The sequence below is a fragment of the Protopterus annectens genome, chromosome 3.part1 (genome assembly GCF_019279795.1).
Source record: "Protopterus annectens isolate FY-2018-M chromosome 3.part1, PAN1.0, whole genome shotgun sequence".
Classification (NCBI taxonomy): Eukaryota; Metazoa; Chordata; order Ceratodontiformes; family Protopteridae; genus Protopterus; species Protopterus annectens.
In genome coordinates, this window is record NC_056732.1 from 84,202,655 (window position 1) to 84,222,275 (window position 19,621).

The window sequence follows — 19,621 nt, forward strand, 5'->3', positions numbered from 1 at the left end:
AAGAAGTAGGCTCAGATGAGGCCACACCAGATATGATAAAGATGTTGGGTGAGATAGGAGGAGAAATGGTTCCTGAGGGTACTCATAGCAGTATGGAGAGAAAGGCGTACCCCAGATGATTGCAGAATAAGCATACCAGTTCCAGTATTCAAGAACAAAGTGGAAATTCACAACTGTGGACAGTATAGAGGTATCAATGTCCTGTCACATTCCACAAAAGTTCCTGATAGGATGACTGTTAAATGAATGTGCAGAGTAATAGAAGGTAAAATGGGAAATGAGCCATATGGATACACCTCAGGAAGCAACTCAAATGACCTGATGTTTTCAGTGAGAGAGATAGTTGAGAAGAGGCTAGATGTGATGAAAGAGTCAAACTGGGCATTCCTAGACTTTGAGAAAGCATATGGCAAGGTCCCAAGAAAGCTGATTTAGGTAGTCATGTGGTGGTTTGAAGTCCCAGATACATTGGTAGAATTAGTGCAAGCTATGTACAAGTACCCATTGACTCAAGTATGAACAGTGTTTGGTCTCACAGAGGGGCTCCCAGTGGGTGTGGGGGTGTGCATCAAGGCTCATCTCTGAACCCACTGCCACTCATGCTGGTGATGAACTCCATTAGCAAACAGATTGAAAGGGAAAGAGCAACAAAGTTGCTGTATGTAGATGATGTGGCATTACAGGCAGACTCTGAGGAAGAACTTCAACAAAGGTTAGTGTCATGGAATGCAAAACTGAAGGTGCATGGGATGAAACTGAGTACAGATAAGACAGCTGAAATAGCAGAAAATGGGGTAAATTCAGAAGAAGCTGAGAACTGAGATAGAAGGGAAGATAGTGGAACAGATAAACAGTTTCAAGTATCTGGGAGGGGTGTGTGTGGAAAAGGGAAGTCTGAATGAAGAATCAAAGCTAGAATCTGCGGGGCTGCAGCCAACTGGCACAGAGTGTCAGGTTTAGTATATGACAGAAGAATGCTAAAGAAATTGAAAAGCAAAGTGCATATAGCAGTGGTATGACCAGTACTACAGAAACCTGTACAGTAAAGGCAGTGCAGTTGAGGAAGCTAGATGTGAGACAGGTGGTAGGATGCACAGTGTGGGACAGACAAAGAAAAGAGGAGTTAAGAGCAGAAACCAAAGTAGCTCCAATTGCCGAAAAAATCAAAGAGAACAGATTACAGTGGTTTGGGCACATGTGCAGAAAAGCAGAAGACAGTCTGGTGAAGAAGATTTCAGACAGACAGGAAGAAAGCAAGAGGAAACAAGGACATCCAGCAAAGATGTGGATGGATTGTGTGAGAAAAGACCTGCAAAAATCAGGCATGAATGGCAAAGAAGGTTGCATAGTGGCACTGAATAGAGAGATATGGTGACAGTTGGCACAACACCCCAACCCCATGTAGAAAATGAGAAAAAGGGGGTTGATGAAAATATTGATGAATAAAAACATCTAATGAATGAAAATTTAAGAGTGTTTTCTATTATTGTACCTAATAACAGGTTTGGATGGCATGACAGGAGTACGTTAAAATTCTAATTAGAAACTCCTGCTAGCACAGAATTGTCAAGTAACTCCACAGTGCCATATCCAATGTGTGAAATCATTCTCAGCTCTACTCTATCTTTATCTCTTATCTATTCTCTTGAAAAGATAAGTTCTTAATGATCAGATCAGAGACATGACTGTCATGTTCTGAATTTACTTCAGGAGGATTCACCCAATGATGCAATTCAAGTTGCATCCATACTCCAGTGAATAATAGCATATGAAAGAACTGAACAGTTTAAGTGTGCAATTTTAAATAACTCACCATACGTGTCAGACAAGAACAGTACTTCTTTAAGGTCAGGTGCATGGTGTGTTATGCTACATCTTTGATGTGATACTAGTGCATGGTATTTGCATGGTGTTCTATGTCACATCTTTAATGCCATACTATTGCGTGGTATTTGAGATCTCATTGATATATAAGATACTGCAATTTTGATTGCAAAATAGTTTTAGCTAAGCTATTGCAAATTGCTGCATTGCTAACCCATGCATAACAGTGTTAGTAAATAATCGCTGAGCAGAAGGTGATTGCAGCTGTGCAAAAGGATGCTACTTCAGTTTCAAAATATACTGCTGCCCATCTTGTCTTAAAATTAAGCATGGTCCTGCCTAAGAAACAATTGAAAACATTTAACTCCTAAAAATACATTTAAAGAGCTGCATCTACTCACCTCAGGAGACACTTCAAAGGGTTCCACTACAGCATCTGTAGAGTTTGACTTGTCTGCAGGTCCACCTGATTTACCATCCTCGGCCCCTTGACCTCCTTTTGAATCTTTCTTCTGTGATTTTGAATCCTTGGCAGCAGACTTTACATCTTTGGCAAATTTCAACAACTTGTTTTCAGATGCAGCTCCTCCTGTCAATATTTCCACAGCTATTTCAATCAGAACACGACCTCTGAAAGAAACCCCTTCCCCAAAACCCTCATTGAGTTCATGGTAGTCATCCATCAATGAGCAGTTTCGAGGTGAACCATACAAGTTTATCCATGCTGGCCCAAAGGTGGGAAGAAACCCTAGGAAAACACAAACTATTATGCATATCTGTTCTCTGCTTATGAAAAAGAAAATCCCATTTAATTGTTTGTATTTTGAAATGTAACATTTGTTTTCATATTATAAACCACTAGATGCAAATTATTTTACGGTATGTTTGACTGCTCTATTTATTTGACTATTGCACACATTAAAAGTACACATTTGTAGTCCATTTTGTTTTGAGTTAATTTTAAAAGGCAGTATATGGCATATGCTTAGTGAATAAAACAGTCTAACAAAAATAGCCATTTTGTCTTTCAGAGAGGGAATGAATGATTGCAGTGATAGGCTCAGCTGCTCCTGAGACACCAAATTCACACTTTTTATGTCATCTTGGTACATGAATGTTCAGCAACAGACATCTACTTAATACATGAGCATTATGTTGTTTTAAATTTTATATTATGACACTGTAGGCTTACTTTTGTACCTGAGCTGTGCTCCCTGCAGGTCAAGGCTGAACGTGAGTTTTCAGTTGTACAAACAAAACCTTCTAACTGATCCACTTCTTACCTGGGTCTGTTCTTACTTGTGAATGGTTCAATAATGTGCTAAAGCAACACCAAAGAAGGTGCAGAGGAGATAGAAGGTAAAATATGTATGTTGTATGCCTAGACAACTGGCTGTGAAGCTACTGTTGTCGCCTCACAGTAAGACGCTGTCCGGTTCGATTCTCAGTTAGAGCGTCTTCTGCGTGGAGACATGCGTGAATGGGCATAGAGTTCCACTGTGGCAACCCCTAACCGGGAAAAGCCGAAAGACACAACAACTGGCTGTGAAGCTCATGACTATAGATGGCCTGGACAATTAATGAAGCTTTTTTTTTTTTTTTTGTTAACTGGGTGAGCTCACTGGATAGGTAACATTAAAGTGCTGTCTGATTAAGTGACCAATACAAATTCATATAGCATGCAAATGGAAGCTCAGGGAATCAAACCATAGAATACAGGAAGCAGTTCATTAATAAGTCATAGCTTTAATGTTTTGCATTAACTGCTAGAGAATAGCCCATTAGAGAGGGCAATATAAAGAATATTGTTGATAAATTTAGTGAGAAAGTTAAGAAATGGGAACAGATATGCCTCCTGTTTCTGGAAAAGATAAATGCTTCCAAACATGCCACCATCAGCCTGGCATAAAAACATCAGTGTAATGTAAAAGCTTAAAATGATGGTTATACAAAACTCTAAAGCTATCTGAATAAACAGAAATAAAGAGTCCACTGTACAAAGAGCTATATCTTTACCCAAATGACTGTAATATAATAACACAACAGCAGCAGTACATTATTTTAAGGTGAGATTATAACCTCTACCAAAACAAGGACTCTTACATTTGGGGTGTATTATACGGGTTCCTATCACATTGTCAAAAACTGACAATGTCAAACGGCCAAAATATCTAAAGTGGCATTCATCGAAACTGTTCTTGTGAGATTGTGGCACAGTGAGGATCAGAAAATTTGCCCCTTCCTCACTGTAGTGCGATCTCAGAGTTGGCATATATAATTAGCGGGGGGTGTGGGGGTGTAGCCCCCCACAAGAACAATTTCAATGAATGGCACTTTCGATATTTTAGCCGTTCGACATTGTCAGTTTTCGACAATGTGATATAGACCCGTATTATACAATTAGCGCAGGTCAGGTGGGAGTTAGGGAATCGGGCTGAAAGGGTGCAGCTAGAAAAGAAAGTTAATATAACAAATGGTGATTATATATGCAAACTGGATTATAAAGGGCATCTTTTTTGGAACAGTAATTTAATAGTTGGAAATCACCTGTTATTATACAAGAAGACAGCATAGAATGAAAGACAGTATTTACAACCTGGGAAAATATATATATATATGCATGTAAACGTACATAAATGCATGTGTATATCCATCTATATATATATATATATATATATATATATATATATATATATATATATATATATATATATATTATAAATTTTATTTTTATTGTTACTGTAGCAAAATCAACATGCTCACTGCCTATCAACAACAAACTGCCAGAATCTCCCATCCTCAGCATATCACTTCTGACTTCTACATTTACCTCTTGACAAAGAAAAAATTGTGCAATTATTCTCTTATTATCCTAATCCCTCTAAATTCCCTTAACTTCTGGACCTTTCAAATAAAACTTTCACTTTATTAACTTCTCTATCCTTACTTTCTTTATTCTAACAGTACAACTTGATCTTGTTGAATTGTAATCAGCTGTCCAGCTCTCTTTTCTCTATTCCATTGCCTGTGCGATTTAACACAGCCATGCTTTTGCTACCCAATTCGACATCCATTTTAATTTAAGGCTGAATCATCTTTCTGCTTCCAACTGTGTGCTATCTTTCTCTTTATACTATCTCTAACAATCAAGGTTTCTTTCCTTGCCTCAGTCTTCCATTTCCAACCTCTGTCTCTGTTCTATACAAATAAACAGCTCGTGTATTTTTTCTCCTTCATCTTTACATTCCACCTTCTCCATCACCAGAGCACTATCTCATACCCTTTAAATCTCTTGGTATTCCCAGCACATGTGCTGAATACCTGCCCCATGACCACATTTCCAGCAACTATCATGTGACTGCCATCCTTCCTTCCAGAATCTCACTGAAGTTTTATACCACTTATGCCAAAATCTCCAATGAACATACCCAATTAGGCTATAAATAGTTACACTTCTTGTGCATCTCCAGTCTTCCTCACAAAAAACATCCTTCCCAGACATTCTGTTCTGTTACACCCAAACACTTATTGAACTTTGCCATTACCTTCCACCTTACTCTCTCCCAAAGGCGTACAAATCATCCGCACATCCTTTCTGACTACACAAACAATAACTAATCTGCTTCACATTGCTGTGTATGTAATCTTTTCCAGTCAGCATCGCTCTCTTATTTTTTTATTTTCGAAAACAAACCTTCATAAAATATCTAATCTTCTCTCTGTACCCCAAATTCCTATCTCATTACATCAAACTCTGTAAAATCTACTTCTTAATTGCCCTCTAACCTTCTCAATGCATCTTTTCCTCTTGCAGTTTGACGCAATGCCACTCATCCTTCTGATCCTAAGCTCCTCAAAGGCAGGTCCTGCATCCCTCCTCAGTCTATTTTTCTCTATGTATACTTAATGCTGTATCACCTGTATCCTTTTCCACCCTTCTAAAAGATTCCTTTATATTTTACTACATCCCCATGCTCACCCCTCTGACCCATTTTAGATTGCCATATCTCAGTCACCACTCAGCCACTCTAAGTTCCCCATATATTCCTGCAGTAGTTGGATCACAAATTCTCATCTGACATTATCAAAAGCCTTATGTGCACCCCTCACCCATTATCGTTTATGTTCACCCACCTAACAAAATTAATTCATACTCTCCATGGATCTACTTAACATGACTGAAAACTCAAAATAATCATTTTCATTTCACTGAGACCACAATACCTAATTTTCAAAATACTGAAAACTCCTTTGACTGAATGCCATTATAATGAAAGCTTACAATGGTGAATTTCAAAATATTGAATTTTAAGCCATAGATGTGTTTGTTTCCCTTCACTTCTGAGTTGCTTGTGATAAAAAAAAACATTATTGCAACTTAAAATGCTGGCTGTCAGAATACCAACAGTAGCATAGAAAGTAGTGTTGTATTTAAATGTGGGTATGTCTCTTTACATTTTTATGGGAAGTATCTAAAGTAATATGGTGGATGTTTTGTGTGTTCCTGGCAGTAGTGACAGTGTGCACAGTACTTTAAGGTAAGTAAAGGGTATATGCCCTTCTCCCCTTTGTAGTATGATCCTGGAGTTACTATATACAGTTGGGGGGTGCAGTTTGGTTTTATATCATCCAGTTTCTGTTAAGAGGGTAAGTAAGTAGTTTTTTAAGTTTTGGAAAGAGTTAATCATTGGTGTTGTAAGTGTGCATGTCTATGGCTTAAAATTCAATATTTTGAAATTCAGCATTGTAGGCTTTCAGTATAATGAGACTCAGTCAAGTGAGTTTTCAGTTGTTTGAAAATTAGGTATTATGGTCTTAATCAAATGAAATTCAGTATTTTGAGTTTTCAGTCATGTGAAGTAGATCCATTCTCCATTGATGAGCTGAATTCTTTTACAAAGTCTGTCAATGAGAATTACATTGTTGACCCTTATTTCCCATATCTACTTTCCAACCAAATCCTTGTTGTGCCAGTCTTCTTTCTGTGCTCTCTTCATCTACTAATCAATCATTGTCATCCCTCTTTTTTTCTTGTACACCTCCTCCTCTAACTTCTTCCTCAACCCTTTATCAGCACCACTCTTTCTTCTCCCTCTCTCTCTCTCTCTCTCTCTCTCTCTCTCTCTCTATCTATCTCCTGCCTCCTCTTCTTCTCCTAGAACTCTACTAATATTTCTAAATCATCCATGTTTTCTTTATTTTTGTCTTTCAGGGGTGATCTATCTCTATCCCCCCTCACGTGCTGCCACTGCTTTTTTGAATTCCTCTAACAGTCAGTGACCTTTTCTTTCTACTGGCACCCACGTCTGACTTATTTGCAGCTGGCTAGTCTGTCTTTGTTAATATTGTTAGATGATTAGACTCTCCAGGTCAGTTTGACTCAGAAGTCTTTGGCTGTTGATTCATTTCTGTCCCCTTCATTCTCAGCACATATATGTGATATGTATGCACCATTCCAACCTTTGCTTTCTCACTAGCTATTTTGCTCTTCCCACATAGACCAGATAATATTTGCCTTTCCTTGACTTACTCTAGGAGAAGCGTCTCCAGCCAGCATTCACCATTTCTGTCACACCCACATGATCTCAGTTGAAATGTGCATAGTGTCAGGTATCACATCAGCCTAGTGACATTGCTCCTTATATGTCACTATAAGCGATGCAGGACAAACCATCTTTACTGCCACCTACTTCTTCCTCACTTTCTAGTGTGCTGGTGCCATTTGATTTCTCCTTTCATAAGCTTGTGCTGGAAAGCCATGCATAAGTTTCACTCACATCCCTAACATTCTGGACCCTCCATCAATGCATCCTGCCATACCAGCCATTCCTTGCATTATAAGTATGTAACACAATCTGTAGATGCCTTGGCCTTTCTATCGATGACTACTTTCTTAACCTGTATGCTATGCCCACTTGACAGTCCATCTAAGGAACATGCACAGTAAATTTCTTTAACCATGTCTTCATCAATACAGTAAGATTCTGGCCTTTAGCACCATCCACTAGATGAATGACCTTGATATTCCTCTAATCTGCTTCGACATTTTCAAACCATTACTATTTACAGCTGTTGACAGAAAAATCTTTTGTTTCACCTTTTAATTGTTTTACTACCGGCTCCATTTACTCAATATGCCATCCTACTACAGTTATTATTTGTTGTGGCACTGTAACTTCTCAAGTCACTCCCTCTAATTTTGCCCTGAGGGCTCACATTTCTGCTACCAGGCCCTAAAGGTACCTGTGACTTTTGTTAACTTTGTCCTCCATCATTCGAACTCCATCGGTCAATTTTTCACAGATCACACTCAGCACAATTTTTCACTCAGTACTATACTTCTTACTCCAAACTTTTTATTTTTCCCCCTTCATCTAACTGCAAAATGTGGTAGACAAAGGCAGAGCAACACACGTAGGCAGCCATCTTGTTGCATGGCTCAACAATGTTCACCACAACTTAACAATATTATTAAAGATATCTAATCTACAGATGTCAGGATCAAAGAATCTTTAATGGCCTCACTGATGACCATTTGCTAGTCAAGAGTATGACTCCATATGATTTTGTATTCTTCAGTCATTTAAGATACATCTTTCTCTTCATACTGCAGAGAGTATCCTCTGGAGCCATTTCTCCCCTAATTCACCCACCATATTGATTATATCTGCCATTAACTCATCTGAGCCTGCTGCTTCCCCTGACATTTCCTTTCATTCTGTTCTTACCTCTTTGCATTTTTATCTTGATAAAATCATGACTGATATAAAAGGCCTGCTTTCTACAACACCCTTTGTTTTACCAAGCTACCATAACTTCCAAAGTACCTGTCTTTCTCATCTCTAGCTACAAAATGCACAAATGTCACTGGTAACTTTCCAATAAATCTATATGTAGCGTTCAAGAGTAAATGAATTGCTTTACCAGTACTGAACAACCCACTGGAAAATCCAGCCCACTCCACTTTTTCTTTTTTGCATAGTCCAAAATAGTACAAGCCTTTTTTCTCTTCATGGACTCTAATTAATCCTAAACTTCTACATCTCAATTTTATCTCTAAATGCACAATTTTAAGGTCAGTGTATGACACCTGATTATGTACCTCTGTTGATTTATCTCTAATTCTCTGACATTACTATCATATAGACAACATGGCATCTGATAGCTGTCACAATAACTCCAGGTTTTCCTCTTGTCCACCTTCCACTTGTCTGTATACTTTGATAACTTATTGACAAGTACTTGCAACTCATTCAGAATCACTTCCAGAGCTACTAAGACATTCTTAAACAAACATGTAGTGCACTCTTTACTCTCAACAATTGGACAAACGTATTCTTCCATCTCCATGGATGCTGAGTTTTCCAATATTTTGAACATTATACTAGTTCATGTCACCCCACAACATCTAAACAAATTATTAGAAATACATTTATCTAATTAAAACATTAAATGCATGCATTAATTAATTTATTTGATTGTTTGATAACCATGTTAGTAACACTTTTCAGTCATTACCCATGCCCTGAGGCAAAAATATAGTGCAATTAGTTTAATAACAGTGTGCCAGCAGAATTCTCTACAACAGACATTTCACATTAATGCAAACAGAATAATAAACACTGTGCTACAAATATGAAGTATCATTACATTTCAGACCATCTGCAGGACTTTAAGTGGAAGAGTTAAGAAAAATGTTAAAGTACACTATGTACAGAGATACACAAATTATATAAGACAGAAGTAGTTAGATAGATGCGGGGCAAGGCAGACTAGCAACAGAGGCATGAAGCACTTTTTTACTCCTGTTGCAGATGTATTTTAGCTGTTTTTTGAAACGACTTTATCTATAGCTGTAATGGAGACAGGTGGACAGGTCCAAGAGACTGTAGGCAATCTGAAGAAGGACTTTTCACAGGTGGCAAGTACAAAATTAGTTCTATTTAGCTTCAAGGTTTTGTTGCTTCTGAGTGAGCAAAGCAATTGAATCTTTAGTCAGTCAACTTAGATCTGATTATTCTATTCAGGACTTACTTCTCTGCTTCTACAAACAAAAAAGATTCACCAAGTTTTTGAAGCTATGTTATCATTTTTGAATTGCATACAACAGAAGCTTCAGAATGTTTCCCAATAAATAAGTTTTAGACCTTAATAATTTAAAATTTAATCCATCTAATTCAATATTATCAGCAATTAATTTTTGCCTTCTAGATAAGCAACCCAAAAATTCATTTTAATATATAATAAACAGATCTGTAATGCTTATTATATAATGATTGGCCATTAACATTCCAAAACAAGCACACTGATTGGTCAGCCCAACCAGCATGCTCTTGGTAAATCGAGCATATATGAATGGAAAAAAGTCTGGTTGCTCGGACTTTCTTCTATTAATATATGCCACAGAAATTCTACCTTTCTTTGAATTAAAAAATAAATAAATAATAAAATCACAAAAAATTGAGACTTCAAAAGAATGAGAGAGATGGGACAGAGCAGAATATAAGGATAATAGGTACGTTATGTAAAACTAGAGAAAGGTACCTGATTATCCTTATATTTTCTCTGTCTCATCTCTCCCGTACATTTGACATATCTGGATTTCATTTTATTAATTAAAAACTAAACAAAAAAAGCAACCAAGATCTTCCTGTCTCTGTTGCTTTCTTTGCACAGCACTGATGGATTGTGTAAGCATGAGAACGTAAGTCCCATATGCATGCACAGTACAGCAAGAAAGCCACATGATACCGGCAAAAAATGCAAAAGAGTGCCATGGCACCATTATACAAGGACATTTTATTTAAAAACATTAAGTTAATTTTTTTCCTTAAATAATGTCATTGTGTAATAGCAATAACCTATGATATGGGTAATGCTGACTGGGTCTATGTTCGGCTATTGAAAACAAGAAACTGCGAACGGCTAAATACCGAACGTGAAACATTGCATGGTAAAATTAGTGAACAACTACTTCAATGAAAATAAATTAATCAAATCGCCATAGTCAGCCAACATCACAAACGCAACCAACCAAGGTGGGGGCCTCACCCCACCCCCACATCCCACCCAACTATATATACCAACTCCAAGATCTCACTACAGTGAGGGATAGGTCAAATTTAAAAGGTTTCCCTTCACTTACCTTATATGCCACATTACTTCCTGGTTGTTGGCCAGTTATGACCATTCAATGAATTTATATTCATAGAAGTAGTTGTTCACTGATTTCATCTTTTGATGTTTAACATTCGGTATTTAACCGTTCACATTTTTTTTTTCAATAGCTGGACATGGACCCATGCTGATTTACTCACTTTTGGCTTTGTTTGGTCACTTGGGCTTTGCCCTTGTGACCAAACAACACCAACCATGGATAAATCCAGCATTACCCACACCCAGCCAGGGGTTATTGCTGTAATAGTACATAAGCTCAAGCAATTAACAAAACAGAATGGAAAAGAAATCCTAACAATGAATCAAGCATTTGCTAAATTTTCATACAAAAATAATCAAGATAATGTCCTTATTTATTTAACATTGGTATATAATTTGTATCACTTTTGCACAAGCATCTACTATTATGAAGTTAATTTCTTTCCAAGGTTCTTTACATCAAGCAGATTATCTATACCATTTATCAACTCATGGCATAAATTACCACAAAGGGAATTCCAGTGTTACCAACTAAATTTGAAGGTGACATTACAGTGTGAAGACCAACACCAGAATAGGTCAAACGGGTATCCTTGACTTTAGCTTATCTTCATTTTTTTCTTCCCCGCCACATCATCATTATAAGACAACTACCTAGTGTCCCATGTAAATGCTGGAATACTGGCAATTCCAAACTCCACTTGACTTAATACATTTCTTGGTAAGGCCAGCTGTTGAACCTAAGGGCTTCCTGGGGGGGGGGTCTGGGTCATCCACATTTTATTCAGGGGGGGTTCATTTTGCTCTACCCACTACCTTGCACTTTCCCCTTTGCTTGTTGACCTCGTCTGAGAGTTATGTCCTTCATTCGATCAAATCTCCCGTTAAGGAGCATCATTATTGAATGCCCTCTCTCCCAGGGTGGGCCCTGATCATCCTTCCTTGCCAGTGCCTCAGACACTAATTGAACCTAGGTCACCAGGGCTGTAGTTATTTTTGGCGTTATGCCTCTACACCACAGCACTGAATAGTAGCAGAAAACATTAAGCCAACAGTCATTTGCCTAGATTCCACTTATGAAGCTAACCAAAAGAAACGCCAAGCAGTATTGTAAAGGTCAGATTTGAGTGTATAAGGGTTAAGACATTCTTGGAGGCATTTAGTACCAACAGTAAGACCCAGTCACTGGTCTAACTGATGGTATACCATGCTTGAGTACTGCACATGATTTGATGCAATTCAAATTAAAGTTTATATTAAAGGTTTTTACTATATTTTAATACTTAAATATAGTCTCATCAGAGTTCATATTCTAAAATTTGAACAACACTGTGTGTTGTAATTCTCCTGCATCCATCTACACATTAGCATTTCTAATCACATCAAGACTTATTCATATTTAGAGGATTTCATGAACTTTGTGCTATCAAGTTCTTCCTTCAGAGATGGATCTTAGCATCATTTCTCATAAGTAGGATGCCCATGAATCTTATTACTTCAAAACATATACATTTTCATTTTTCCAGGATTTAAGCCGTTTTACGTACACTGTTGTTTCCTTCCCTTAAGGGCTGCATCCCTATATAATTTCATATAAATAAGAATGTGAGGTTAACTCCATACTAGCTATACTGTTCTCATTCAGTAATACTCTAAGGTTCTTAATTGATCTGCTTTTTGTCTTGAAGACACTTAAAAATTCTAATGCTAAAATTACAATGACAACGCAAAATAAATTCTACATTCTGTATAAAGCTATACTGTATCATGCATAAAATTAAATCTTTACCATTCTTAATTTAGTAAAATACATATCACAGTTCTATCTTGATAATTATATATCGCCATCTTATTTAGTATTATTTATAATGTATGAAAAGAAATCGAGCACACCATCATGGCCCCATTTGCAAAAGCATTATTTCCCATAATAACAACTACTTTAGAAAAACAAATTGTACTCATTTCCATGACTCATCAGCTTAATCTTCATTGTGAAAATTATTTTCATGGACATTTCTACGTAGATTTGTTTTTGTCTTATTCATTGCTCATATCTGTCCATTGAACCTCAAATGCTGCAGGCAAATCTTGTGGTCTTTATTAATAACAATATACACAGTGATTCAACATAATTGGAAACATGTCCTACCAGCTCACTATATAAAAAAACTGGTTTATGTTTCCAATAGATTATATTGGGCTACAACCAACTTCCCCAATCTAGGCTCATGGCCTAATCTATGCCTTATATTTGAATAGAAACCAAATACATGAATATGACAAATTGTTACCATTACAAGTAATATTCATGTATTTATTTCACATTTCTCCTAGAATAGAACTCATTCAATCAGATTTACAGATGATTGTCACTGATGAAGTGACACCCTGACCCCTTGTGTGAAAATGGGAAAAGGTAGTCGTGGATGAATGGATTATGTGTATGTTTAGGTATATCAGGATATTCCAAGTTGATATTCAACATTTATTTCTAGTTATAAGTTTATTTCCAATAATATCTTCCTTATAGTCAAAATTCTTTTAATTTTGTAAAAAAGTGAGGAATAAATGTGGCATTTTTTGATTACGGTCCTGTTGTTTTGCCCTACTGAACCACCTTACTAATAGTTGTTAGAGCTAACTCTGATCTGTACGTTTCAAAAATCCTTTTCCATAAAATGAACACTATTCAGGCAGCTCAGAAATACACACACACACACACACACACACACACACACACACACACACACACACACACACACACACACACACACACACACACGCACCAACACGCACTCATGCACTAAACTATAACCATACCCTCTATTTTCACTTTACACCCATAGATCTTTATGGCATCCAGACTTTTTTGGGTGTGACATCTTTAACTAAGCAATTTACCAGCTAATAATAGGCAGTATTAGAAACCACAAGGAGTTATTAACAAAATGACACTAAGATTTTTAATCTAGAATGTGCTGCAATAGAGAAATGAATCTTTGTTTGTAATTTACTATTTGTATTTTCACATTTGTGTTCATATTTTCATAACTGATAGTACTTGTTATTAAGGGATTTGGTATGCTAGGTCATGGTGGAAGACAGGTAAATTCATTGTCAGTGTCCATTTATATCACACTACATTTGAAATATTGCTAGTTGGTTTTACCAATTATTAAAATAAGCAATATGTCCATATGTACTTAATACATCAAAATCAAAGTGACTAACAAACTGTTGCATGACAACAGATGAAACCTTAGATGTTGTGGAAGAGAGCTGCCTTTGATATTCGCACTGTAAGTTGAACATCTTTAGAGATATTCAGCATTATTTATATTTCTAATTATATGATTAAATATGTGTTTTCATATTTCTGTAAATATCTCAAAAAACAGGCACTCATGGAGTGTACTGTGCTTGCTCTAACAATATGTGTTTAGGTTGTACAGTTTCCAAGAAGTGAGGACTTCTTTGTGAAAGTTTGACAAAAAGAATATAATTTGGGTTTTGGGTGCACTGTAATATATAATATAATATAGTATTTATGGAAAGACTGAATGCATTGATTATCACTGTAAAAAGTACTTCTTACTGATAACACTGCTATTTCTGCAGTTTTAATAGCTTTTACTGTTCACAAAATATTTACATTTACCTATATACATTTCCCTATAGCACTAGGAAGCCTTAAACTGATACAAGCACTCAGCTCTCCTTGTTAATAAGGAGAAATTAATCGTAGACACTAAACAGCCTATAATTGCAAAGTAATTTGCAAAGGTAAGGGAAAGCAGCTCTTGTACTTTACAAAAAATGCACCTAAACAGGCATGTCCAAGGGTCAGCTTCCGGTGATTTCTCCTGTCCACCTGGTGAATCTGGGCATACTGGGGCAATGCACCAACTGCCTCATTTACACAGACAACGTTCTCCTCCTACCACCCAACACTACAACCTGCGAGAGATGCACTTACATAGCCAAACTGGAAGCAAAGCTCTCTCCAGCCAAGATTGTGCTAGACAGTCAAGAGGAGAAGGTTAACACCTGCACTACATCTCAAGCAACACATAGCCCATCAATACCCACACATAGCAACACTAAACCCACATATGCGGAGGCCCTTAACATTAACCTGCCCAAGCAACAAGGACCTCTGAAGCTGAAACACAAACACCAGTCACAACCAAAGTGACACATAGCTCACAACACCAGTGTGCCACCCAACAACAGCCCCTAAGGCAAGACACCGTACCCAACACTTCAGTCATAGGTGACTCTATAGTCAGGCACACTGATGTCCCACTTACTAGGCTGAACAAGGAGAAAATTATAGTCAGCTGCCTGTCGGGTGCCAGGATCCACCACATAATGCACGCAGTCAAGTCACTCCACAACAAGTACAAATACAAATCTGTCATTGTCCATATTGGAGTGAATAACTTGAGATGTACCTCCCTGGACTACATGAAAAGAGGCATGGAAGAGCTCTCAGATCATGTGGCCCAGGCAGGTATGACCCTAGCCCTGAGTAGCATCATGCCTTCGTCCAGAATGATACCACAGTATAAGGACAAAATGATTGACTTCAACAATTGGCTAAGCATCTGGTGTCATTCAAAGGGGATCCAGTATCTGTCTGCCTGGGATGACATGATCGACAAACCACGATGCTTTGCCAGAGATGGTCTGCACCTGTCGCCCCTGGGATTCAGTTACTGGCTAAAGCTCTTGCCACCACTATAGTGCCTTTATTAGACAAAGTTCAAAGCACAAAACCACCACCGTAACAGATACAAGCATGCAAAATCTGAAGGTGATGCTACTCAATGCTAGAAGTTTAAACCACAAAATGCACTCTCTCAAGGCACTCCTAAAAATGGAGAACATCGATATCTGTGCAGTAACTGAAATCTGGTTCAAGGCTTCAAGGAGCACCCCTGCAATACCAGGCTACAACTCTTACCACACTTTTCAGCCACCAAACCAAGACCAAAACATTAAAGGCAGAGGAGTGTCCATATTCACCAAGGATATTCATACCTCCAGACTAGTTGCCCAACACAATGCATCTGAAATTCTCCAGGTGCAACTAACACTAGGTAAGACTGCAATCCAAATTGTAGCATGCTATAGATCCCCCACCATGCCCCAAGATTCTCACTACACCTTTCTAAACATACTGGAAAATATTAAGCTACAACCAAACACCTGAATACTGGGTGATTTCAACTACCCTGCCATTAACTGGGAAAACTACTCGGGTACCAACACCTTCTCATAACGGTTCTTGGAATTCATAAATTCCAATGGCCTAGATCAACTAATCCATTGTCCAACCAGGGGTTCCAATATCCTAGACCTGATCATTACCAACATGAGAGATAGATGCTCCAGACCAGTGGTCACCCCCTCATTGGGCAGTCTGACCATAAGCTAATCATCCTTAACATCCACATCCCACCCCCACCCCCCCAGTAAGGAAACCTCCATAAAAAAACTTCTCCAAAGCCAACTTCATGCTACTCAAGTCAGAAGTGGAAAACTTCATGACACCCATGCAGATGGGAGCTGAAAGTTCGACTGCCGAATCCTACACTAAGGCACTGTACGAGCACATCCACTTGTGCATGAATCGTGCCATCCCAAATAGAACCAAGATGCTCTCCTCTAAAAAAGGAAGCCAATCTGGTGATCCTCTGCCATAAACAAACTATACAAGAGAAGGAAGAAACTGTTGCAGAAAAGAGGAAAATCCCAGGATGCAAAAAAACTCCCTTACCAGCCTCGGTAAGAAGCTGAGATCCCTCATAAAATCCTCCAGCGCTAGTTGCGAAAATAAAATTGCCAAAGATTCCAAAGAAAACCACAACACATTCTATAGTTATGTCAAGAATCTAAATGGCAATGCTCAGATCTGCTCTGAGCTACAACAGAATGGCACTAAATATACTGATCCCAAGAATATTGCCAATATCCTGGCAGATCGATTTAGTGCCAACTTCACCACCCTCTCACCGCCTAAAAGGCCCATTTCAATACCAAAAGATTGCCAAATTCTGGTAATCACGGCCACACAGGTAGAAACTGCACACTCCAAAGCTAAGAATACAGCATCCATGGGACCAGATGACATCCCGAGCTGTGTACTACATGAACTACAGAATGAACTGGCACCTCACCTAAGTGTCATGTTTAATCATAGCCTCACCTCAGGCTTCGTGCCCACTGAGTGGTGCACAGCTACAGTTATCCCACTGCATAAGGGGGGATCCACCTTGGATCCCGGGAACTACCGTCCCATCAGTCTGATGAGCCTGATCTGCAAGGGCATGGACTGCATTATCATGGAACGTATAAACAAAGACATTGGCAACCTTCAAAGACTAGACCCCACCCAGTTTGGGTTCGTGAAGGGCTGATCTTGTCTCCTGAACCTGAATGACTTCTTCGAATCAGTCTCCAGAGCTGTGGATGAGGGAAAGGTGGACCACACAGCCTATCTGGACCTTGCCAAGGCCTTCGGCACCATCCTCCACTCTGGAATAATAGATAAACTTACTAAGCTGGGCATAAATCCCTACATCGCTCGATGGGTTACCAACTTGCTTACTGACAGAACCCAGACTGTAAAAGTAACTGACTCCAAATCTAGCTCCAGACAAGTGACAAGTGGAGTACCTCAGGGTTCAGTCCTGGGACCGCTCTTGTTTGGCATCTACTTCTCTGAAGTACAGGCCAACACTAAGGGACTCTGGCTAACAAAGTTCACAGACGACTGCAAACTGGGAACCATTATTGAATCCCCAAATGATGTGGATATTCTACAAAAGGGCCTTACAGAAACAGATGCTTGGTGCCAGAGCCATGGGCTCAAGCTTAACGCCACAAAATGTATAGTTATCCCCTTTGGGAAAAACCATGTACCCATGAATTGCCACATAGGTGGCAGTACACTAAACACCGAAAGTGTGATGAGAGACTTAGGGACACAGGTGGACAGTGGTCTCCCCTTCGCCACAACAGTCAGGAAATCCTTCTATGTGGCACACCTCATCACTAAGGGCTTTTCATCCAGAAAAAAGGAGGTCATTGTCCCACTGTACTCATCCCTCATTAGACCCATTATAGAGTACAATGCCCATTTGGTATGTACCTCACAAGACATCTGCAACAGCTGGAAAGGCTGCAGAAATACCTCACTAAAAGAATCACAGGCCTAAAGCAGATGCCCTATGCTGACCGTCTAAAAAAACTCCAGCTATACTCTGTGGCATATCGCCTACTCAGAGGTGATCTCTGCTTAACATACAAGGTTATGTCAAACCCTGAGCTGTTGGACATGCTCCACTTAAAGAAATCCCACTCCCTCAGAGCCACATGCTCCAGGGATCTAAATCTTGTCATCACAATGAACAAAACATGCTGGAGGGATAGGTTCCTGACACAGAGACTCCCCATACTCTGGAATAGACTGCCCATACATGTCAAGCTGAGCACCTCCTTAGACCTCTTCAAAAGGAACCTTGACGATTGGATGGGAGATAGGAAATTCACCCCAGGGATCACGCCAGTCACCCTGCTAGACAGGGGTCCAGGGAAGTAAATATTGAGAGAAGAAATATCCAGGGAATTGTTATGGCTAAGCTTGTATAGGCCCTAGGGCCAATAGCCTAGTACCATCCTATGAACCTATGAACCTATGATGCTTTTTAAGTTTATTTTTCAGAAAATGCTCAGGAATGTAAGCTGTATGTAGGCTGTTAGATGTGTGACATCCAACACCAAATAGGTGTTAATAAGTTGCCCTTACATTAACCCTAATACATTCACACAAACACTTCCACGACATAATGCCAACACCTTCATAAAATCAGAAGGTTTCAGCATTATTTTCCAAAACCCCAAACCTAACCTGCATGCAATCAGTGTTCCATTCATAAAAAATGTTAAACCTTCTCTGAACAGAACACATAATCAGTTTTCAGTCATTCACTCTGTCAAGTAGCCACTTCGACTGAGTGAATGACAAATGTATAACCATATAAAGGAATGGTATCATATTTAGTACAATAGCTTGCTATCCCTGAGTAATCATTTCCATGATGTTCAATCGTACATTTTAATGCCTCTCTCAATAGTGGATAGAATGACTTACCATTGAACTATAATATTGAAATATTATGATTAGCTTCTGCTTTGCTCAGTTTGTTACTTCTCTAAAACATACGGAGGACACTTTAAAGAGCTAGTATTCTAACATGGTCTTAATTAGTATGGGTTTGGTAGCATCAATTATATCAACTGCATCAAGCTTTGCCTTCTGTTTTGCCACCTGTTACTGAGTTATTAGATTACTGGAGCTTAAAAATACATAAGTGGCATGTTGATTGCCTTGATAGACAAACTCTTTAGGAAGAGCACTGCAAATCCTCCAATTCCCTCACAATGTGAGAAGGCCATATAGTTCCTTATGGTTAAGAGTGTCAAAATCAACAGCTTCTCATTCCCAGGAAGCAACTACTTGTCATTTCACTTGGTTGGATATAATTTCTCAAGTCTTCTGCTTAGCTAAATAAAATTATATAAGCTATAATGAGATCATAGATATTATTTCAAATCTTTATCCAATACACTG

The 19,621-nt window shown here is 38.5% G+C and overlaps 1 protein-coding gene across 2 annotated transcripts in view; it reads right to left on the minus strand.

Moving 5' to 3' along the window:
- The window catches only part of LOC122798011 (fer-1-like protein 6), a 1,810,759-nt gene that overhangs the window by 1,240,916 nt on the left and 550,222 nt on the right, over positions 1-19,621 (minus strand). For both annotated transcript variants that reach the window (XM_044066595.1, XM_044066597.1), the window contains exon 11: positions 2,226-2,572. In XM_044066595.1, coding sequence (XP_043922530.1) covers positions 2,226-2,572 — 347 coding nt within the window. The remainder of the gene's footprint in view (positions 1-2,225; positions 2,573-19,621) is intronic.